General features: G+C 39.0%; 1 protein-coding gene and 1 long non-coding RNA gene across 3 annotated transcripts; one reads left to right on the top strand and one right to left on the bottom strand.

The window, feature by feature from the left end:
* Positions 1 to 908: 908 nt before the first annotated feature.
* On the bottom strand, positions 909 to 24,539 carry ropn1l (rhophilin associated tail protein 1-like). Its single transcript, XM_061921993.1, has 7 exons — positions 24,395 to 24,539; positions 14,126 to 14,258; positions 12,489 to 12,612; positions 12,200 to 12,361; positions 11,766 to 11,941; positions 7,939 to 7,995; positions 909 to 3,618 (listed from the first exon to the last, which is right to left on the bottom strand). The coding sequence occupies exons 2-7, from the start codon at positions 14,254 to 14,256 to the stop codon at positions 3,540 to 3,542; spliced, it is 729 nt and encodes a 242-aa protein (XP_061777977.1). The 5' UTR covers positions 14,257 to 14,258; positions 24,395 to 24,539; the 3' UTR covers positions 909 to 3,539.
* LOC133569566 (uncharacterized) lies at positions 1,448 to 19,940 on the top strand. 2 transcript variants are annotated; one of them, XR_009809830.1, is made up of 6 exons: positions 1,448 to 1,600; positions 1,704 to 1,796; positions 7,924 to 8,009; positions 10,582 to 10,765; positions 13,759 to 13,810; positions 19,223 to 19,940. It is a non-coding gene; the product is annotated as an uncharacterized LOC133569566 (long non-coding RNA). The 2 variants fall into 2 exon arrangements; XR_009809831.1 differs by lacking the exons at positions 1,448 to 1,600; positions 1,704 to 1,796; positions 7,924 to 8,009 and adding an exon at positions 9,440 to 10,405.
* Positions 24,540 to 24,775: the final 236 nt, after the last annotated feature.

Below are 24,775 nucleotides of genomic sequence, written 5' to 3'. Positions count from 1 at the left end.
GGTGTGGTGTTCTTGGGATGCAACTCAGTATTCTTCTTCCTCCAAACACGACGAGTTGAGTTTATACCAAAATAGATACATGGATGATACAGCAGAGGATTGGGAGAATGTCATGTGGTCAGATGAAACCAAAATAGAACTTTTTGGTATGAACTCAACTCGTCGTGTTTGGAGGAAGAAGAATACTGAGTTGCATCCCAAGAACACCACCCCTACTATGAAGCATGGGGGTGGAAACATCATGCTTTGGGGCTGTTTTTCTGCTAAGGGGACAGGACGATTGATCCGTGTTAAGGAAAGAATGAATGGGGCCATGTATCGTGAGATTTTGAGCCAAAACCTCCTTCCATCAGTGAGAGCTTTGAATACTTATTTTCCACTATAATTTACAAATAAATTCTTTATAATTCCTACAATGTGAACTCCTGGAATTTTTTTTCACATTCTGTCTCTCACAGTTGAAGTGTACCTATGATGAAAATTACAGACCTCTGTCATCATTTTAAGTGGGAGAACTTGCACAATCGGTGGCTAACTAAATACTTTTTGCCCTACTGTATATGGATGGAGTATGCTTACTTCCCACCTGCTGCTTCCAAGAAACTTTCCTAATCATATTCTGTCATATTTTTGTTTTGATGCTGTATTTTTCCTCCTGAATTGGACTTCCTGGGCCACTTCCTCATTTTGAAATTAGTTTTACTACGTCTTAACTTACTTCCACAGCGATTATAAGGGGAAAAAAAACAGTAAATGTTTAATATTTTATGCAACACTTTTTAATACATTAATACATATATAATGGAATAAAGGCTAGTGTTGAGAACAAGTTCTGAGAGGATGTAATGCTCGCTTGGTTGTAATTAACACAAAATAAATTGAACATTTTGGTTGCTCATGTTCAATCAGATCTAACCAAAGTGGTTTGCTGACGGTTGTATAATCGCATGGCTGCTCTTGCATTCCTCTTTTTTGTGGTCGAGCAGAAAGTTACTTTTCTGATGATTTATGAAGTAAGCAAAAATGAGAACTCGTACTACAGTTTAGTTATGGGAAACAAACAAGAGTCTCTCAGACCTGTCGCTGTTCTGTTCCAACATACAACATAAGCACTAAAACTGACCCACTTATGTAGTATTGATGCGTGTTTGCCAAGGGCCACGTTTTATATGTTACTACATGACATGAAAACATTACGATACAAGACAATGTCAAGAAATTAATTCTGCAAGTATGTTTTGAAAAAATGTGATAACCATAGAACAGGACAGTGCGCAGTAGAACCTCGGCACAAACCTAATTGCTTCTTGAACAGGGTTCATAAATAGAAAAGTAACTGAAATCAATCACTTTCTTACAATTTTGGACCACTCTTCTTTTGCAAACTGCTTCAGGTCTCTCAAATTTGAAAAGTGCCTTCTCTTAACTGCTGTTTTTAGATGTTGCCATAGATCTTCAAAAGGATAAAGATCTGGACTCATTGATGGCCACTTCAGAACTCTCCAGCGCTTTGTCTTAAGCCATTTTTGTGTGCTTTTTGGGTCGTTGTCCTGCTGGAAGACCCATGACCTCTGACAGAGACCCAACTTTCTGACACAAGGTGCTACATTATGTCCCAACATTTTTTGGTCGTCCTCAGATTTCCAGATGCATTGACCGTGTGTGGCTTCCAGTCTTACTTTTTTATGTCACTGTGTCAGCAGCGAGGTCCTCCTGGGTCTCCTACCATACCGTCCCTTTTCATTGAGATGGCAACAGATAGTGCGAGCTGACACTGTTGTACCTCGTATCTGCAGGTCAGCTTGAATTTGTTTGAAAGTGGATCAAGGTTCTTTATCTACAAACCCCCTTTCCATATGAGTTGGCAAATTGTGTTGGATGTTACTATAAACGGTACGGGTGTGGGGAAAAAATCGATCCGAATACGAATCGAATCGAATACGTTCTGCGATTCAGAATCAATTCTTATTTTTTTTAAATCGATTTTTTTTATATCAATCCAACAAACCACTACACAACAATACCATAACAATGCAATCCAATTGCAAAACCAAACCTGACCCAGCATCACTCAGAACTGCAATAAACAGAGCAATGAGAGGAGACACAAACACGACACAGAACAAACCAAAAGTAGTGAAACAAAAATGAATATTATCAACAACAGTATCATTATTAGTTATAATTTCAGCATAGCAGTGATTAAAAATCCCTCATTTACATCATCATTAGACATGTATAAAAAAAAAAAAAGAATAGTGTCACAGTGGCTTACATTTGCATCGCATCTCATAAGCTTGACAACACACTGTGTCCAATGTTTTCACAAAGATAAAATAAGTCATATTTTTGGTTCGTTTAATAGTTAAAACAAAATTACATGATTGCACTCAGTTGATAAAACATTGTCCTTTACAATTACAAAAGCTTTAAAAAAAAAAAAATACTACTCTGCTAGCATGTCAGCAGACTGGGGTAGATCCTGCTGAAATCCTATGTATTGAATGAATACAGAATCGTTTTGAATCGGAAAAATATAGTTTTTGAATCGAGAATCGAGTTTAATCGAAAAAAATCGATATATTATCGAATAGTGACCCCAAGAATCGATATTGAATCGAATCGTGGGACACCCAAAGATTCGCAGCCCTAATAAACGGAATACAATGATTTGCAAATCCTTTTCAACCCATATTCAATTGAATGCACTACAAAGACAATATATTTGATGTTCAAAATCATAAACTTTATTTTTTTTGCAAATATTAATTAACTTAGAATTTGATGACTGCAACACGTGCCAAAGTAGTTGGGAAATTAAATCAAATCAAATCAAATCAACTTTGTATATAAAGCACATTTTAAATTTACCACAGGGGTAGCCAAAGTGCTGTACAATGGGCAGGTTAAAAGATAATGCGAGGATCGTTCGGGCTCCAGTACTCTGGAATGCCCTCCCGGTAACAGTTCGAGATGCTACCTCAGTAGAAGCATTTAAGTCTCACCTTAAAACTCATTTGTATACTCTACCCTTTAAATAGATCTCCTTTTTAGACCAGTTGATCTGCCGCTTATTTTCTTTTTCTCCTCTGCCCCCCCACCCCTTGTGGAGGGGGTCCGGTCCGATGACCGTGGATGAAGTACTGGCTGTCCAGAGTCGGGACCCAGGATGGACCGCTCGTCGGGACCCAGGATGGACCGCTCGTCGGGACCCAGGATGGACCGCTCGCCTGTGTATCGGTTGGGGACATCTCTACGCTGCTGATCCGACTCCGCTTGGGATGGTTTCCTGTGGACAGGACTCTCGCTGCTGTCTTGGATCCGCTTTGAACTGAACTCTCGCGGCTGTTTTGGAGCCACTATGGATTGAACTTTCACAGTATCATGTTAGACCCGCTCGACATCCATTGCTTTCGGTCCCCTAGAGGGGGGGGGGGGTTGCCCACATTTGAGGTCCTCTCCAAGGTTCTCATAGTCATCATTGTCACTGGCGTCCCACTGGGTGGGAGTTCTCCTTGCCCACTGGGTGTGAGTTTTTCTTACCCATATGTGGGTTCTTCCGAGGGTGTCGTAGTCGTAGTGGTTTGTACAGTCCTTTGAGACATTTGTGATTTAGGGCTATATAAAAAAATAAACATTAAACATTAAACATTGACCGAGCAAACAACACAACACAAACAGAACATGATAAAAAATAAATAAATAAAACATAAAAACAGGTTCACAGCATGTGTATAATGGGGCGCCATTGCAGTGTTAAAAGCCAAGGAATAAAAGTATGTTTTTAAGAGAAATTCAAAAACAGGAAGAGAGGAGGCTTGTCTAACACTCAGGGGTAGGTCGTTCCAGAGGTTGGGAGCATGTTCACCACTGTGTTACATCACCTTTTCTTTTAACAACACTCAATAAACGTTTGGGAACTGAGGAAACTAATTGTTGAAGCTTTGAAAGTGGAATTCTTTCCCATTCTTGTTTTATGTAGAGCTTCATAATGTGGCACACATGTTCGATGGGAAACATGTCTGGACTGCAGGCGGGCCAGGAAAGTACCCGGACTCTTTTTTTTACGAAGCCACACTGTTGTAACACTTGTCTTGCTGAAATAAGCAGAGGCGTCCATGATAACGTTGCTTGGATGACAACATATGTTGCTCCAAAACCTGTATGTACCTTTCAGCATTAATGGTGCCTTCACAGATGTGTAAGTTACCCATGCCTTGGGCACTAATACACCCCCATACCATCACAGATGCTGGCTTTTAAACTTTGCGCCTATAACAATCCGGATGGTTATTTTCCTCTTTGTTCTCGAGGACACCATGTCGTCTGTTTCCAAATATAATTTGAAATGTGGACTCGTCAGACCACAGAACACTTTTCCACTTTGCATCAGTCCATCTTAGGTGAGCTCGGGCTAAGCCAGGCCGGCGGTGTTTCAGGATATTGTTGATTAATGGGTTTGGCTTGCATAGTAGAGTTTTAACTTGGACTTACAGATGTAGCGACCAACTGTAGTTACTGACAGTAATTTTATAAAGTGCTCCTGAGCCCATGTGGTGATATCTTTTACACACTGATGTCGGTTTTTAATGCAGTACCGCCTGAGGGATCAAAAGTCCGTAATATCATAGCTTACGTGCAGTGATTTCTCCAGATTCTCTGAACTTTTGGATGATTTTACGGACCGAAGATGGTAAAATCCCTAAATTCCTTGCAATAGCTCTTTGAGAAATGTTGTTCTAAAATTGTTCGACAATTTGCTTACAATTTGGTGACCCTCGCCCCATACTTGTTTGTGAATTACTTAGCATTTCATGGAAGCTGCTTTTATACCCAATCATGGCACCCACCTGTTCCCAATTAGCCTGCACACCTGTGGAATGTTCCATATTAGTGTTTGATGATCATTCCTCAACTTTATCAGTATTTATTGCCACCTGTCCCAACTTCTTTGTCACGTGTTGCTGGCATCAAATTCTTAAGTTAATGATTATTTGCAAAAAAAAATTTTTTATCAGTTTGAACATCAAATATGTTGTCTTTGTAGCATTTTCAACTGAATATTGGTTGAAAATTATTTGCAAATCCTTGTATTCCGTTTATATTCACATCTAACACAATTTCCCAACTCATATGGAAACAGGGTTTGTACAATTCTAACAATTCTTCCCTGAAGTCTTTCATCAAGTTTTTCTTCTGTCCACAACCAGGGAGGTTAGCAACAGTTGGAACATTTAGATCTCTGGAGATGGACTTGTAGCCTTGAGATTGTCCATGCGTTTCCACAAACTTGGTTCTTACCATCGGATAAATTATTTTTGTGTTACTTATAACAGTGATACTGAATTTATAGCATGAGACTGCTGCGTTTTCTCAACAACAGCGTCGATGTGGGGTTGCTGACAAGCGTTGAGATATCTACTTCGGCACCCCACAGTTAAAACATGGAGTCTCTCCTGCTGCATACCTTGAGAGGAGCTTTGTGAGGCGGCACAAAGCTCCTCTCTATTTGCGCCTCCTGATGAAGTAAACATGTCGCCGTGTTAATGGGCTTCTTTGTTTCACAAAAGTTCTACACTAAATGTTCCTTTTCTCCATTAATGTGCTGCTTATTTCTAGATTTATTAGAAGCCCTTCATATAATTCACACTGAGGACGAACATTTAAATCAATTTAGCCGCCAGCTGAAAGGGAGAAATCCAATAGTCCACTGGCGCTAATCCACAGGCAGTAATGAACCAATTTTAATCAGCCAGCAATGGCCCTTAATTATGTTTCTTTCTTTTCTTTGTGTCAAAGCAACTCCCAAATACAGCCTGCTGCAAAAAGCTTCATTTATGGTATCTTCCACACACTGGATAATTAATCAAAATAAATGAATATACAGTATTGCATACATGTAAACAAACAACACTTGCACGTTTTAAATGCACACACAGAAATGTCAATAAATAAAAGTTCAAATCATATGTCAGTAAGACTGTTATTATTATCTCCACAAAAACATACAAGTAATGATAACCATAGAACAGGAAAGAAACTTACTGAGACAAAAGGGTCTGTCTTGCCGGTAACAAAAAAAGCAGTGCATTTACTTTAATATAAACTGCATACACAAACATATTTAATCTTACTGAGTAGATGCAAATTAGCATGTAGCTGGAAGTGTGACTAGCATGGAAATACTATGTCATGCAAATAATGACTAAATTAATCCATTTTAGTTTAATTTGCAGTTTCTAAAATAGTCCGTACAATTAAAGGTGCTATTTGCAACTTTTTCAAAGTAAAAAATATAACAAGAACACCAAATTTGTTTGACAATTGTCTATATTTTTCACAAATACTAAGTTTATGTAATAAACATTTTTACTGGCCCGAATAAAATGATTGGTGTTCACGGCTGGCACTCACCTGGTCTCGGGCAGGGAGCACGTGCACACATACAGAAGCGGTCCAAAAGAAGCAACAATTTGCAATCATGTTGTTGTCATGATACTACATTCGATGACTGCTAACACTAGCTATCCAAATTGCTATTATTAGCTTACATCACCTAAACTTAATGCGCGTGCATGTATTAAATACAGATATAATAACGTCATTGTGTACAAGAAGCCAAAAGAGGGCGGGCAACACTGTAAAATACATTGGAAAGTTGGCACCTTTAGGCGTGCGTCTTTGTTAATGTTGCAAACAGCCCCTTTAGTAAAAGGTTTGATTTCTATTTACATGGTTTCCTATGGGGAAAGAGTTGTGCAAGGGGGTAATCACTGTACTGTACAATATATATTTACAGTATGGATGTAGTGTAGTGATTAACGAAGCATATTCTAATCTGCAAAAATGATGACATCCTCGTTTCTCGAAGGAGATTAGAAGGCTTACAAAAGCTTCACTTACAGCTGCTAGCCCAAGTGGTGGTTCCCATAAGCGTCCACATAATTAACCCAATTCCATCCTTTCAAAACATTTGTCTTTAAAACTGGTAAGATAAACAGTATAGCAGCAGGTATTTCCTATACACAGTCATGTGAAATGTCAACCAAAACGTGAAATTCTGCGTTTTTAAGCATTGATTGTCGCATCAAAATGTCACTTCCACGTTTTTCTTAATATGGTATCAAAAAAAGAGGATCTGAACAAAACACACTTGTGTCAGCCGTACGTAGGTAATCGCTGTTCCTCTTGCCTAAAGGCCAAATTGCAGGACAGGGAGACGATCGGGGGTGCCGAAAGAAGCTCACTATTTAGCATGGTTAGGATCCTCTAGCTTGCTTACTTGTTGCCGCCTGCGTTTGCTCACCGAGCCACAACAATGATGGCTATCTAATTCGCTGCTAATCATATTTAGATGATGTCCGTAACTAGTTGTAGTTCTACAGTATTTATTTGTAGCCATCGAGAAAGTACTGTATATCTTTTGACAAACAGAGGTCACAACACCAGAACTATATTACCTGAGGGGGCTTGGCTACAGGATAGTTTCCAAATGTGAAATTTTCTCTGAGTTCTTTGCATACATGTTTTATAATTTTACATTACAATTTAAATGATACTAATATTAGTAAATGATCTACTAAAAAAAAAAATATGTGGTACATAAGATGGGACAAGTAAGTGTCAAAAACAGCCAAAAGAGGTTAGTGGATGAGAATAAATCTAAAGGTAAAATATAGTGTAGAAATGCACACAATTGCAGGAATTGTAGTCTTGATTTTCAAAATGTTCTTTTGGGGTTTGCGTGGAAACACTTTGTGCCGATAGAAATGGTCCTTTTTTTTGTTGTTGTCAGTTTTCCTCTTTTTTTGTTTTTTTCCCCCAAAAGGGTGCTCACTTGCCTGCATGCATGGCCGCCTATTGCTGTATTACTGTACACACCCTCCTCACAAGTCATCACAATGACATTTTGTTCAACTTTAGATGCAGATGACTCACAGGGCGTCCTCTCGATGGATGAAGTCAAGAGGTTTGATCATTCCCTGCTGCTTCTCCCTGCAACAAAAGAGGTACTTTTGTCATAGCACACAACAATGTAGCGCTTCTCTACATTGCACATTGTGTCAACTCGCTTGTCTCTTTGTTACATTTGTCATGTCCAAATACAAAAACAATGCCGTTGCGCAACTTCAAGGTGACATTCCTAAACTACAGACATCTTTTTTTTTTTTTTCAAAAAACACGCCCTGTGTTGTTTATTAGCATTATAATCTGTGTAACTGTCAAAAATCACTCTTTACCCTTTGTTCCAAAATTGTTCTCTTTTTGATGTTATTTTATTTTTGTTAAATATTTTATGCTTGTATGTATTTTTTTCAAAAACAAGGTGCAAAGAGGAATACTGAGGGTGTTACAGTCTTGATTGGTAAATTATCAATAACATGTATTTTAATGCATTATTAATTTATTGAGTTAATCAAAGTTTAGTAAAAAAAAAATTAATTACACTTAATGTTAATATAATAATGAATTTACATTGTTGTACCATTAGATCCAAAGTAACAATTCCTTTCATAAAATATAATAAAAATTATTTATATATTTTCCTTTTACCACATTAAATATTTTTAACAAGAGTGGATCTAACACTGATAGTCATAAGGGTTGTCAAATTTTTATTCGAAACTATTCTTCATTAAAATAAAGAAGCAAAAATCAAATTTTTATTTATTTTATAAAAATACTTAATGACTTTGTTTAAATAGAATTGTATTAAACAAAACCAGTTTTATTTTAATAATTAATACAAAAATATATCAGAGTTGTTTAATTTATGGAGGAATGTTATTATAAAATTATTGATTTATAATCGAGAATCGATCATTAATCGAATAGTTATCCTCAAGAATCCAATTTAAATTGTGTGGTGCCCAAAGATTCACAGCCCTAATAGTCATAAAATATTTTAACTGTCCGTGCAAGCTATTGTACCTTTTATTTTAATGTAATGCATTCTATTTTTTAGAGGCAGCATGGTGGCACAAAGTTTAGTGTGTGTGCCTTACAATAAGAAGGTCCTGGGTTCGGGGTCTTTCTGTGTGGAGTTTGCATGTTCTCCTCGTGTGTGTGTGGGTTCCCTCCGGGTACCCCGGCTTCCTCCCACCACCAAAAACATGCACCTGGCCCTAAATTGGCCTGAGTGTGTGAATGTGAGTGTGAATGTTTGTCTATCTGTATTGGCTCTGTGATGATGAGGTGACTTATCCAGAGTGTACCCCGGCTTCCGCCCGGATGCAACTGGAATAAGCTCTAATCACTCCCGCGACCACGGCAGGGACCACCGGTAGATGATGGATGGATGGATGGATGGATGGATGGATGTATTTTGTTTTTCAGGCACTATAGATGCACACCTCTAAAAATGTATGATCACCATAAAAACCAAAACAAACATACAATAGTTAATACATTTAAAACTACCGAACAAATACAACTTAATAAACTAATGTAAATTAAAAAAAGAAACAACACAGTGAGCAAATGAGGACAGTTTTCCGCAACACGTGAATGTGAGTGTGAATGTTGTCTGTCTATCTGTGCTGGCCCTGCGATGAGGTGGCGACTTGTCCAGGGTGTACCCCGGCTTCCGCCCGAATGCAGCTGAGATAGGCTCCAGCGCCCCCCACCACCCCGAAAGGGACAAGCGGTAGAAAATGGATGGATGGATGTTAGCAATCTACTTACAATTTGTTACGAGAAGTAACTATGGTAAACAATGATGCAGTGCAACATCTTATCCACTAGATGGCAGTGTAGTCCACAACCACTGTAGTAACTTTTCTTTCAGGTTGGGTGACATGGAAGAAATGCGTATGATGTGATCTAGGGTATGTTTCTCTAAAACCGAGTTTCTGCCATCTCTTTCTATCCTTTTTCTGAGATCATATCAGGTGCTGCAGTTTTCTTGATGTGTATCCTACCTAATTGTGATCAAAATATGTGAATTTGTGCTAACTGCCTGTTGCCAGTGTAACTGCATGCATGTAATATTCATTGAGATATCTTAGGTGGGCTATTAATGATTGTTGTTTTTACTGTATACTCCTTGCTGCTGGCAATCTACATCTTGACCATTGAAAACTAATTTTAAAGCTAAAACTTGCGTATTTACAACAATGTGGATTAAAGTGCTTTGTTCCTGTTCAAATAAACTAATACAATGAAAATAATAATGAAATGAAACTCTTGAGGACTTAGTGCAATAACTTTGCCTTCCATACAGAGAGGAAGCGAAAGCTGTGATGCATTTTTGCATCCAACCTGTCTAAGTGCACGTTACAAGAAGCAAAAGGGTGTTCAATATTATCTTCAGCATGAAAAGAAAGTGCAAGAAGACAGCAGCTTTATAGTGCATGTGCGATGAATGAACTGCGGCTAACCCAGAAATGAACAACCTCAGCTGACGGTGTGTATGGTTGTTACAGACTCAAACCTGTTCAGATGGTGAATAAAGCCTTACTATGCTTGACTGTGCCAACCCGTAATAGGGAGCAATTCTAGGTAATGTGCTCAAAGGCACACCCGTTAGGCCAATTCATTAAGGGAACATTTTGTTGACTCTTTCCTTTCCTGCTGATGTAGAAACCTGGAACGATTCTGTTCTGCTTCTTGCACTCAACGCACTCCAAAACTGACGCATCAGCGCTGCGGCTGCCTATAAGGATTTCACACCAGTGACTAGCACAACCTCACTACACCACCTGAGGCTGGAGGACCTGGCTCAGCTTCCAAACTGAGTTGGTGCCTTTGAAGGCCACAAACGAAGGTCAGAATGTTCTCAGATGTCGGTATTATTCTAAAATCTTCCTAAATATTGCATGACCTAAGATTGTAAATTGTGTCCTATAGAATGCGTGTTCTATTACATTGTCCCACTCATATGTATGATACTTAATTATGGGAAATACTGCATGGTATATAGTAGTATGGGTGTACTCTCTGGAAAATAAAATCTCTAATTAGCAAAAGGTTAAAAAAAAAGTGGCTGAAGGCAACCTTCTGATGTATTTTTTTATCTTAACAACACAACATGTATTAACTCATTCATACACTCTGAAATGTTGGTCGTTGTTCCGTACTGTGGTTGTAAATTAACTTATCAGCGGTATTAATGCTGACTGGGCAGTGTGTGCCGCATCGCTTTTACAGCATTAGTTTTGTTGCCACTGTGTCATGCAGAATACATTTTAATAAATGGCCGTGTAATCAAAGAGACCTGTTTTTCCTTTAACAACATATTTAATGAATAAAACTACAATAAAGTCAAATTGCTAAGCAGCATAAAAACAAGTCCAGTTATGTGGCTACTCTGTCAGTATTTAATAAAATACTCAAATATTTAAAAAAGTAATTTCCGTGCTTGTCGTGAGCCATTTTTTTATTAGCATCTTATTATTAGGAATAGTATATGAATGTTATTGATATTTATTCATGTGTATTGTCTAGTATTGCTTGTATTTTACTAAGAAGGCTGTTACAATACTTAAATTTAAAAAAAAAGTTAAAAACCTGGTGCTATGGTTATAGTCACACTTTTTTGCCGTTCACAAAAATGTGATATTCGCTAACATTTTAGGTGACATAATGCATGATTTGTACTTATCATCAATTTTGTATTCCCTTTATTTTCATTAGGGTCACTGCTAGCCAATCCCACGGCATATAAAAAACAAACTGATTTGTACTTGGATATTATTCCAAATGTGACCACTTTAGGGAAGTTTCACTGTATCGTTGAGAGAAAAAACAATCAAAAGTGAACTCACACGTGTGGCTCCATGTCTGTAAAAAAGCTGTCAATGTTCTCCTGCTGCATTTCCGGGTCCAGGTGAGCCAGGTAGGTGCACAGCGTCTTAAATATGTCAAATGGGATTCTCGCGGCACCCCCTTCCTCATCCTCGGTCAGGATCTCACAAGCGACCTTGAGGGAGCTCTTGAGGGTCTGGTTGAAAACACAAAGCAGCATCAGAATACAGCGCATGACTGCCCCTGCGTGGTCACATAGTTAAATAGCATGGACTGCAGCATCTTTTTCCGGCCAACTAACATCATCTGCAAAGTTCTCCATGCTTGAAATGTGCTTCCACCTCGTCTCTATCCTTTGACTGTCGCTCTTTCAATGCGGAATTACCAACCCTGATGGGAGCATCAAGATCACGTTCAACCTCACAATGTGTTGAAAGTAATGTAAAAATCTCACATCTCCCAAAGCACTGCAGCCCAGCGCGAAAAATTGCAACCAGGAGATGTCGGTGTCAAAATTCCCTAGGGTCAACATGTTGTCCAGCTGTTCCTTTGGCAGACATAGAGCCTTCCATTTCTCCTGCAACTCTTCTCTGCTGCATGTTTCTTCAGAGGACAGCTGTTTTGGAGGAGAAAGTAAAACATGAACGAAATCAACTAATTATACCAATAAATATATAAACACATAAAAAATTATCTTTGCTCCTATCACAAAAATACAGACAGCCAAAATAATATGAAGATACCTGTTTGTGAAGAGTTTTAAGCAGACCTGGAGTCAGTGCTGCGTCTTTATTCTGGCTGTCGACGTGTAGCTCCAGTCTCTCCTTGACAGGCAGAGTCTCTCCTTTAGAAAGTGCATCAAAATATCTGAGAAAAGAGAGAAATATATGTTTCCTCTTTGGTGCCTCTCAAACAGTCATAGCAATTGTGTCTTTTTCCATGCATGAACAATACACAAAGACTCCAAGTAGGGGACGGTAGGCAGTGGTTAAATAAATCCACAGGCTGATCAGAAAATATTTAAAAAATGCCTTAGCTTTTTTTTTTTTTTTTTTTTTAAATGGCAGGATATCCTTACTGTGATGAGGTGGCGACTTGTCCAGGGTGTACCCCACCTTCCGCCCGATTGTAGCTGAGATAGGCACCAGCGCTCCCCGCGATCCCACAGGGAATAAGCGGTAGAAAATGGATGGATGGAGGATATCCTTAATTAGAATAAGCTCTTTATTTGGAGCCGTGTTAGTCCACTACTAGCTTGACACATAAACACAAATATCAGGTTTTAATAGTATTTTATATTTAAGGCGGCGTGAAAAAGATGTGACAGCTGTCTGTAGAGATGGGCAATATGATAAATGTTGGTACCATCTGATAGCAGATGTACTTGGGACATTTTTATAGGATCATTATATTTTGAGATTGTTGAGTAAAATTAGAAATAAAAGACAAGACTATTTTTTTAAGGCAAATAAAAATTTGTGTTGACACGCATGTTTTTGTGAACAATTTAACAATATTTTTTAAATTATTTCGCATGTTGGACTTTGGTTTGGGTTTTCCTACGTTTGCACATGCATTTCCTGTTCGGCGCTCCCATTTTGAATTTCTGTTTTGGCACTCTATGCTGTGCTTTTACTTGAATTAGACTGCCAATTAGAGGGATATTTAATTTAGCTGCCACTCTTGCGGGTTGCTATTTTTTGGACTAATGTTTGGACATTGTGCTAATTTTTCCTTTTTTGAGCCTTGTGTTATTTTTGTAACTTGTAGTTTCATGAGTCATGCTACACCTTCAATTCCCTTATAGACTTTGACTGGATCAAATTTGTCTCAGAGTTGTGGGGCGTGGGATATAATATTATTCCTTTTATGACACACAATTGAGCAAAATAATATCGACTCTCCATCAAACCCTTTTGCGTTTATTCACCAAAGATGAATAAATGAGAACTGAAAAACATACCCTGGATCAGACCAGGAGCGTGTCGGTTCATTATTTACCTTTTCTTGCAGGATTCCTGCTCTGACTCTTCGCTGGATGATACTGCAAACCTAAGACAACCTGGTAATGAGGCATTCTAGTGCAAATGTTAGTCTTGCCTATGCAATTTAACCTTTTCTTAGTTCTTTCCACCTGTACTTTGTGTATGACTAAGTTGAAAGCCAATTACCACATTTAAGGCTTCCTTCGCCAGTAACAGAAGGGAGGGGCTTCATTAATATTCCATGCAGTTATTTCTATTGTAAAAGAAAGTCAGTAGATGTAGCAGCAGCAACAAGCAAAGCTCCTGGGATCCAATTAAAGTCATTTGATGCAAAGGTATAAGACCTGGCTTGGAAACATTTATATGAGAAATGTATAATATTCAAATCAACTCACGCTGCAGACCACACCAGCAGGTCTTTGGGCTGTGTTCGGATGGCTGCCTTTGTGAAGTTCTTGAGGATGTCTGGCAGTCCTTTTGGAATGTTGATTTGCTGAGAACAATACATTGTCTCTGGGGGAGGCATGGCTGCAACACAAAGCATGTCAAAATGAGAGAAACATTCCGGATTGGATCAGTGCTTACTTATCTGGTGGTGTACAGTGTTTCCTCCAGAAAATGTGTTAGTTATGGTGGATTCTCTCCAGGGAACAGTCGGACGTATGGGGTGGGTGGGTGTAAGGAACAGTGTAACTCGGTAATAGACTACAGACTGAGCTGAAGTACGCCGGCTTCGTCGCGTGAAGACGCCTAAAAATTTTGGTTGTGTTTTCCGCTCCATTTGCAGAATAACGATGTGTATCGATATTTTTTCGGTAAAGTAAAAACAAATCACTAAACAGTCCTACTTACCTACACTAAGTGTAGAGGTAGGTATTTGTTTCTCACTTGTCACCGATGATAGTGGATGTGGCTATGTGTGTGTGTGTGTGTGTGGGGGGGGGCTGAATGATTGGTGAATGAATAACACCTGCACCTGCCTGTGAATCCTTTTGTCTTGTATAGAAAGAGAGAGTGAGGTAGGGTGCCGTTACGTCTGTTGACCATCATAGTCTGGTCCATATAGTCCTGCAAATCTATCTGCATGTAATATATTGTTTTTTACTCAAGTTAAAAATACATCACCCTCAAAACTGCAGTAATGACTTCATGTTGTATCCTTGGACCCTTGTATGCTTAGTCTGGTCCATATAGTCCTGCAAATCCATCTGCATGTAATATATTATTTTTTACTCAAGTTAAAAATAAATCACCCTCAAAACTGCAGTAATGACTTCATGTTGTATCCTTGGACCCAGCGTGTCAGACAGAGCCCTGCTTTCTACTCTCAACGACTAATTTTTTACTGATAGTCACACAACACTATAAGTATGTCATTATTATGACTTATTAAGTCAATATTTTGACTTAGTAGTTTACTAAGTCAAAATAATTACAAAATAATGACTTACTATGTCAAAATAATGACTTACTAAGTCAAATTAATAAGCATTTGCAATTAGCGTTTGAAGAAAATAATTAAAAGTGGGTCCACATGCTGAAATATGCTCAACTCATTATGCTTGATTTGTTACAGCATTTGGGAAGCCTGTAGTAGATTTTTTTTCTGTAAATGTTATATTTTTATCAACATGTGATAGCAGGGACCCTGTCATTCAAAACTAGGCTGCTACATTACTAATAACTAATGTAACTATAGCTGAAACAATAGTACAATAGCACCATGGAGTTCATGTAGGCTTTATGATGCACTTACATTATTATATAAACTATCAGAGACATCCTCAGGAAACTCTTTATTTAACATAATGTTGTTTTTTGCTGCTTCAACACAGAAAAACATAAAGTGAAATACAAACCCTGTTTCCATATGAGTTGGGAAATTGTGTTAGATGTAAATATAAACGGAATACAATGATTTGCAAATCATTTTCAACCCATAGTCAGTTGAATATGGTACAAAGACAACAGATTCGATGTTAAAACTGAAAACAATTTTTTTTTTTGCAAATTATCATTAACTTTAGAATTTGATGCCAGCAAAGCAACACGTGACAAAGAAGTTGGGAAAAGTGGCAATAAATACTGATAAAGTTGAGGAATGCTCATCAAACACTTATTTGGAACATCCCACAGGTGTGCAGACTAATTGGGAACAGGTGGGTGCCATGATTGGGTATAAAAACAGCTTCCATGAAATGCTAAGTAGTTCACAAACAAGGATGGGGCGAGGGTCACCAATTTGTAAGCACATTGTCGAACAGTTTTAGAACATTTCTCAACGAGCTATTGCAAGGAATTTAGGGATTTTCCTATCTACTGTCCGTAAAATCATCAAATGGTTCAGGGAATCTGGAGAAATCACTGCACGTAAGCGTTGATATTACGTTTTAGACATGATTCACATCTTGAAACCATTTTGTCAATATCTGCGTTAATACCTGTGCACATCTCTTACATTTCTCTATGCCAAGGTGCTCTTCATGAAGTCATTTAAGAAGTTTTAACCTCAGTGACTGTGGGATAAGAACTTGATTTCTCCGGAGCAAGAGTCCATCACACCCAGCTTTTCTCGGATGCTAGCAATCACCCCTTGGCCATCCTTCTTTCATATTCTTGATGACTCTTTGTAAACAAATGTCTGTCTCGGTTACAGCTGTGATATCCCTGGACTTCATATCTGATACATAGATAAGGTTTACATCAGTCAGAGTCAAGCTTGAGTTGGTACCTCTTGACAGATCATCCGACAGGACAATGTGCTTACCAGGCGTGTAGGTGAGGTCGAAATAATAGCGTTCTAGCTTTATCAGGAGTATTCGGATACCTGGAGACATCGTGCTGAGATTTTTTTTTGATTATTGCAATTAATGGTTTGTTGTCTGTCTCTGCTACAAATGTATGAAGGCCGTAGACGTAACTGTAGAATTTTTCAAATTCATACACAAGTCCTAAGCATTAATTTTTGATTTGTGCATATCGACACTATGCTGTCGTCATTGTTCTGAATGCATACGCAACTGGCCGCCAATCTTCACCTTCTGACAGCAACACAACTGCTACAATTCCATCCTTTGAGGACTCTGTGGATATTTTCATCTTTTTTGATGGATCAAAGTATTCATGCACTGTGGTTCTGTTGTTAATGCTGTTTTTAGCTGAGTCCATTCCTTTTCATTATGTTCTGTCCACTTGAAATGACATTGGTCCAGGATTAGGTGTGTCATACGTACATAGTTTTTAAGACAGATTTGGAATGAACTACCGAATGAAGGTTATTATTCCTAAAATCCTCAAGACCCCTTTTTTACCTTCTGATCTGGGCATTTCTAGTATTGCTCTTATCCTTGTCTGGTTCCACTCCAGCAGCTTTGAGCTTGTCTCCAGAAGTTACACCAAACTGACACTTTGCTTTATTGAGCTTCAATCCATACGTTTGTATGCTTTGCAATACTTTTAACAGTCTTTCATTATGTTGATCAAGTGTAGAGCCCAGACCACAATGTCATCCACATAAACTCGGACACCTTCGACTCCCTATATAATATGCTCCATGGCTCTATGAAATACTTCTGGTGTGCAGAGCAGATTCCAAAAGCATCCTCAAAAAGCAATAATGGCCAAATGGTGTATTAAGTATGCAATATTTTGTGCTATCTTCATGTAGTTTAATTTGCCAAAATCCTTGAGATGCAATCTTCAACTCTCACTGAATCGGTTCGCAGCCGAGTGTAAAGCGACTGGGAGGAGAATCAGCACCTCCAAGTCCGAGTCCATGGTTCTCGCCTGGGAATGGGTGGAATGCCATCTCCAAGTTGGGGAGGAGATCTTGCCCCAAGTGGAGGAGTTCAAGTACCTAGGAGTCTTGTTCACGAGTGACGGAAGAGTGGATCGTGAGATTGACAGGCAGATGGGTGCAGCGTCTTCAGTAATACGGACGCTGTATCGATCTGTGGTGGTGAAGAAGGAGCTGAGCCGGAAGGCAAAGCTCTTAATTTACCGGTTGATCTACGTTCCCATCCTCACCTAAGGTCATGAGCTTTGGTTTATGACTGAAAGGACAAGATCACAGGTACAAGCGGCCGAAATGAGTTCCCTCCACCGGGTGCCGGGTCTCTCCCTTAGATATTGGGTGAGAAGCTCTGTCATCCGGGAGGAGCTCAGAGTAAAGCCGCTGTTCCTCCACATGGAGAGGAGCCAGATGAGGTGGTTAGGGCATCTGCTCAGGATGCCACCCGGACGCCTTGGGAGGTGTTTAGGGCACGTCCGACCGGCAGGAGGCCAAGGGGAAGACCCAGGACACGTTGGGAAGACTATGTCTCCCGGCTGGCTTGGGAACGCCTCGGGATCCCCCGGGAGGAGCTAGGAGGAGCTGGAGGAAGTGGCTGGGGAGAGGGAAATCTGGGCTTCTCTGCTTAGGCTGTTGCCCCCGTGACCTGACCGCAAATAAGCGGAAGAAAATGGATGGATGGATGGAAAATCCTTGAAATGCAACCACTTTACTGAAAAATCTTGCACCTGCCATCTCGCTTATAATTTCCTCTCCAGTGTGAATCTGATAACGCTCTCTTTTTGTGTTGGCATTTTAGTCTTTGTGATACATGCACACATGACGATTACCACTCTGCTTTTTGATGATCACCATTGAGTTCACCCATTCTGTGGGATCTTCTTTTTGTTTTACAACTCCTAATGATTTTGTCTGATCTAGTTTCCATTTCAGCTTTTCACTTAACGGTACTGGAACTTGTCGTGGCACATGAATAACAGGTTGCGCATCCTTTTATAGTTCCACACCAAACCCGCTAAATATTCCAGGGTACTAGTTCGCAATTGCTTTTACGCTGTTAGATGTATTTTTTTCACCAGGCCAATTTTTTCACACGCTTGGTCTCTTTCGCCTGCTCAGTGGTTTTGTGGTTAGAGTGTCCGCCCTGAGATCGGTAAGTCATGAGTTCAAACCCCGGCCGAGTCATACCAAAGACTATAAAATTGGGACCCATTGCCTCCCTGCTTGACACTCAGCATCAAGGGTTGGAATTGGGGGTTAAATCACCAAAATGATTCCCAAGCGCAGCCACCGCTGCTGCTCACTGCTCCCCTCACCTCCCAGGGGGTAAACAATTCAGACTGTAATTTCCCCACACCTAGTGTGTGTGTGACTATCAGCGGTACTTTAACTTTAAGTAAGGATTCATGCCCCTCTGGAACTACAGCAAACTTGAGGAACTGCGCCTTCCCTTTTACTTTAATTTGGAGGTTGCATCTCCCCAGCGTCTGTATGAGTTGACCATTGTAAGCCTTCAGTGGTTTATGATTAGTATATATTTGTGGTTTTATTTTCCATTGCTTTGATGTCATGTTCGCTAATCAAATTAGCTTTTGCACCTGTGTCCAGCTTAAAAGTAACTACAATTCCATTCACTTGAATAGGCTTCCTCCACTTATCTTGCTCAACCATGTTCACACTTGTCTTGTTTCTTTGTTCCCAGAATGATCTTCTGTCTCCATACCCACAAAGAATGTGTCAGACAGAGCGGTCTCCTCCACTGCTCGTACACATTCGCCTGTCATTTTCACCTTGGAAAAAACATTTTTTTGCAAAATGATTTTGTCCTTTAAACTTTTTGCAGACTTTTCCATAGCCCAGACACTCATTTTCTTCCACATCTTTTGCAGTTAAATGCCCCTGATTTATTTTGGTATTTTATCTTGTTTTGTTTTATTGTGCACCTTGACACTATCTTTATCTTTAACCTTTATCTAAAGGTTCTGACATGCTGCAGGGCTAATTCCTTTGGTAGAGAAGGCCAGTAACGTGGTGGGAGTGGAGCTGGACTCTCTGGCGCTGGTGTCAGAGAGGAGAAGTCTAGCAAAACTCCTAGCCATTATGGACAACACCTCCCACCCACTACACTCGGACCTTGCGGAGAGAATGAGCACGTTCAGTGGAAGGCTCAGACTCCCTAAATGTAACAGAACGACACAGGAGGTCCTTCTTACCGACAGCCATCAGACTGTATAATGCATATGTTCCTTCTTGACTGCACTTAAATGTAGAATATATGTATAATATTTTTATATTATTCATATATTATATATATAATATATGTCATATATTATTTATTATTATTATTGTTTATTGTGAGCGAACTGTGGTGCTGAATTACCCCCAGGGATCAATAAAGTACTTTCTATTCTCTATTCTATTCCTACAGGGTCGCGGGGGCCTATCCCAGCTGCACATGGGCAGTAGGCGGGGTACACCCTGGACAAGTTGCCAACTCATCGCAGGGCCAACACAGATAAAAAGACAACATTCACACACTAGGGCCAGTTAAGTGTTGCCAATCAACCTATCCCCAGGTGTATGGCTTTGAAGGTGGGAGGAACCCATGCAGTCACTGGGAGAACATGCAAACGCCACACAGAAAGATCCCGAGCCCAGGATCGAACTCAGGACCTTTGTACTGTGAGGCATACGTACCCTGTACCACCGTTCTTAGCCCTGGAAAATGTTAACTTCGGCTAGTAACGTTGGTTCTGCTTCCCACAGCAGGCTGTTTCTCACTTTCTTGTCCGTAACTCCAAAAACACTCTGGTCACGGTTCATCGATTCTTGCAGCTCTCCAAAATTAAAGGTTTTAGCTTTCAGTTTTGAATCAGTCAGAAAAGTGTCAAAACTTTCAAGTGCTTGCATGAGCGATGTTCATCAAATTTTCAGATGACAGTTTTTAAATGCGTTGTTACCTTTGCCGTCAGCAAACACAAAGGTATTGTTTACCTTCACAGCCAGAGTTCCAGCTGGGGTGCTATTTTCCTTGCCTCGGGTTTGTCATCCAGTCCGGTCGCTTATAAATACAGCATGAAGCGCCGTTTAAAGGTGCGCCACTCACAGTCAACATTCCTGGTCCAAATTACAGCGTCAGGCGACTTTATACTTTCCATGACTTCAAGTAGTTCACTCATGGTACCATGTTTTATGTCACTTCAAAACATATGTAGGACTTGATTGATATATTGAAACAGCCATCCATCCCATCCATTTCTACCACTTATTCCCTTTGGGGTCGCTGGTGCCTATCTCAGCTACAATCGGGCGGAAGGCGGGGTAGACCCTGGACAAGTCGCCACCTCATCACAGGGCCAACACAGATAGACAGACAACATTCACACTAATTGGCCCTAGTGTGTGAATGTGTGATTGAAACATTTATTAGTAAATTGCACAGTATAGTACATATTCTGTACAATTGACCACTAAATGGTAACACCCGAATAAGTTTTTCAACTAGTTTAAGTCAGTGTCCACGTTAATCAATTCACGGTAAAAGGAAGTTCCCATACCAGGAGTTGAACCCGGGCCGCCAGGAATCCTAACCACTAGACCAGGGGTCACCAACCTTTTTGAAACCAAGAGTTACTTCTTGGGTACTGATTAATGCGAAGGGCTACCAGTTTGATACAAACTTAAATAAATTGCCAGAATTAGCCAATTTGCTCAATTTACCTTTAATAAATACATCTACATATGTATAAAATAATGGGTATTTCTGTCATTCCGTCGTACATTTTTTTTTTCCTTTTACGGAAGTTTTTTTTAGAGAATAAATGATAAAAAAAAAACACTTTATTGAACGATTTAAAAGAGGAGAAAACACGAAAAAAATTTAAATTAAATTTTGAAACGTAGTTTATCTTCAATTCCGACTCTTTAAAATTCAAAATTCAACCGAAAAAAAGGAAGAGAAAAACTAGCTAATTTGAATCTTTTTGAAAAAATAAAATAATAATAATAATTTATGAAACATCTTGAGTAATTTTTCCTGATTAATATTAGATATAGAATTTTGATGACATGTTTGAAATAGGTTAAAATCCAATCTGCACTTTGTTATAATGTATAACAAATTGGATCAAGCTAAATTTCTAACAAGGACAAATTATTATTTCTTCTAGACTTTCTAGAACAAAAATGTTAAAAGAAATTCAAAAGACTGTGAAATAAGATTTAAATTTGATTCTACAGATTTTCTAGATCTGCCTGAATATTTTTTTTGAATTTTAATCATAATCAGTTTGAAGAAATATTTCACAAATATTCTTTGTCGAAAAAACAGAAGCTAAAATGAAGAATTAAATTAAAATGTATTTATCATTCTTTACAATAAAAAAAAAAAAATACTTGAACATTGATTTAAATTGTCAGGAAAGAAGAGGAAGGAATTTAAAAGGTAAAAAGGTATATGTGTTTAAAAATCCTAAAATCATTTTTAAGGTTGTATTTTTTCTGTAAAATTGTCTTTCTGAAGGTTATAAGAAGCAAAGTAAAAAAAATTATGAATTTATTTAAACAAGTGCAGACCAAGTCTTTAAAATATCCATCCATTCATCAATTTTCTACCGCTTATTCCCTTTGGGGCCGAGGGGGGCGCTGGCGCCTATCTCAGCTACAATCGGGCGGAAGGTGGAGTACACCCTGGACAAGTCGCAACCTCATCACAGGGCCAACACAGATAGACAGACAACATTCACATTCACACACTAGGGACCATTTAGTGTTGCCAATCAACCTATCACCAGGTGCATGTCTTTGGAGGTGGGAGGAAGCCGGAGTACCCGGAGGGAACCCACGCATTCACGGGGAGAACATGCAAACTCCACACAGAAAGATCCCGACCCCGGGATTGAACCCTGACCACTAAGGACCTTCGTATTGTGGGGCAGACGCACTAACCCCTCTTCCACCGTGAAGCCTCTTTAAAATATTTTCCTGGATTTTCAAATTCTATTTAAGTTTTGTCTCTCTTAGAATTTAAAATGTCGAGCAAAGCGAGACCAGCTTGCTAGTAAATAACTAACATTTAAAATATATAGGCAGCTCACTGGTAAGTGCTGCTATTTGAGCTATTTTTTGAACAGGCCAGCGGGCCACTCATCTGGTCCTTACGGGCTACCTGGTGCCCGCGGGCACCGCGTTGGTGACCCCTGTGCTAGACCATATGGGACAACAATTTGTTTACTCTCAAAACGTCTTTAATGCAGTAAGGTAGGACACCTGGTGGTTTGTTCTATGCTATATATGTACTAAACCTGGTCAGTGGCCTTGTGGTTTGAGTGTCCGCCCTAGATCAGAAGATCGTGAGTTCAAATCTCGGCCTAGTGATACTGTTGTAATCACAATACCAATGGGCGCAATTTGCAAAATGCGCAACTGCATTTTGCAAACTTAATGTCAAATCAAATCAAATCAAATGTTTATTGGATTCATGACTATACAGTGTACATCCACAATTAAACTACTGACTAAACCAGTGGTTCTCAACCTTTTTTTAGTGATGTACCCCCTGTGAACATTTTTTTAACTGAAGTACCCCCTAATCAAAGCAAAGCATTTTTGGTTGAAAAAAGAGATAAAGAAGTAAAATACAGCACTATGTCAGCAGTTTCTGATTCATTAAATTGTATAATAGTGCAAAATATTGCTCATTTGTAGTGGTCTTTCTTGAACTATTTGGAAAAAATTTAAAATAACTAAAAAAAACTTGTTGAAATATAAACAAGTGATTCAATTATAGATAAAGATTTCTACACATAGAAGTAATCATCAACGTAAAGTGCCCTCTTTGGAGATTGTAATAGAGATCCATCTGGATTCATGAATTTAATTCTAAACATTTCTTCACAAAAAAAGAAATATTTAGCATGAATATTTATGGAACATTTCCACAAAAAAATCGTTGCATTTCTTTTCATAGTTAATGAACTTACATTCATATTTTGTTGAAGTATTATTCAATAAATATAGAAAGTATTTTTGAATTGTTGCTATTTTTAGAATATTTTTTGAAAAATTAACGTACCCCTTGGCATACCTTCAAGTACCCCCAGGGGTACACGTACCCCCATTTGAGAACCACTGGACTAAACTACTATCAAGTGTGGATTCAGGCCGAATGGCCTATTTCAAGTTCCAGGTAACCCTACATTATTATATTTTATAAATAGTAAACCAAGTTGTGGTAGTAGTTTAGTCAGTAGTTCTGTCGTGGATGTACACTGTATACTGATGAATCCAATAAACATTTGATTTGATTTGATTTGACATTAAATTTAAACAAATTGCGCGCCATTGGTATTGTGCTTACAACAATACCAAACACTATAAAAATGTGACCCATGTGTTCCTGCTTGGCACTCAGCATCAAGGATTGGAATTGGGGGTTAAATCACCAAAATAATTCCTGCTGCTGCTCACTGCTCCCCTCACCTCCCAGGGGGTGAACAAGAGGATAGGTAAAATCCAGAGGTTAATTTCACCACACCTAGTGTGTGCGTGTGTGTGTGTGTGTGTGTGTGTGTGTGTGTGTGTGTGACTATCAATGGTACTTTAACTATAAAGCAGTCACCTCCTAGCGTTCCAATCAGTGGCTCCATTGTGTACAACAACTATCACCACAATGTAGAGAAATAAACGAAGAATTGTTAGATTTTTTAATGAATGAAATAAAAAACGAAACTGAACTGAACGCGTATAAGATTGTGCTAATCACCATGGTACGTTAGGCCATCATGGACACCGTAGCTTAACACTTAGCTGTTAAAAAGAGCTAAAATACACCTTGACCATTGAATCTAATAATTTCAATAGGCGTATATGTTACCTGGAATGTCGTTGAGAAGGTAACGTTGACAAACAAAAACGTTTGAAGACAGAGGTTTTGGCTAGCTCAAAAACGTTTTGGAGCCTGGTTGCCGAGCAACGGTCCTTGCTCGTGTTTTTCTTCTTCGCCCCCTTCTGGTTGGGAGAGGAATAAACTAACTTCAAGGACTCGGTTTTCTTTGAACTTATTAATGGACTCAAAAAGTAGCAGAAAATTATCCATCCATCCATTGTCTACCGCTTATTCCCTTCGTGTATTCATATTTTAAATTCTAAAATCTCAGAATGTGAGTTATTTGCAAAGCTACTAAAAATATATGCTATTAATGCATCCTCACTATAACATGTCACTTCGCTTGACTTACACAGGTGGCAGTTTTGT

The sequence above is a fragment of the Nerophis ophidion genome, linkage group LG15 (genome assembly GCF_033978795.1).
Source record: "Nerophis ophidion isolate RoL-2023_Sa linkage group LG15, RoL_Noph_v1.0, whole genome shotgun sequence".
In the NCBI taxonomy this organism is placed as follows: domain Eukaryota; kingdom Metazoa; phylum Chordata; class Actinopteri; order Syngnathiformes; family Syngnathidae; genus Nerophis; species Nerophis ophidion.
This window is presented reverse-complemented; position numbering and strand designations above follow the sequence as displayed.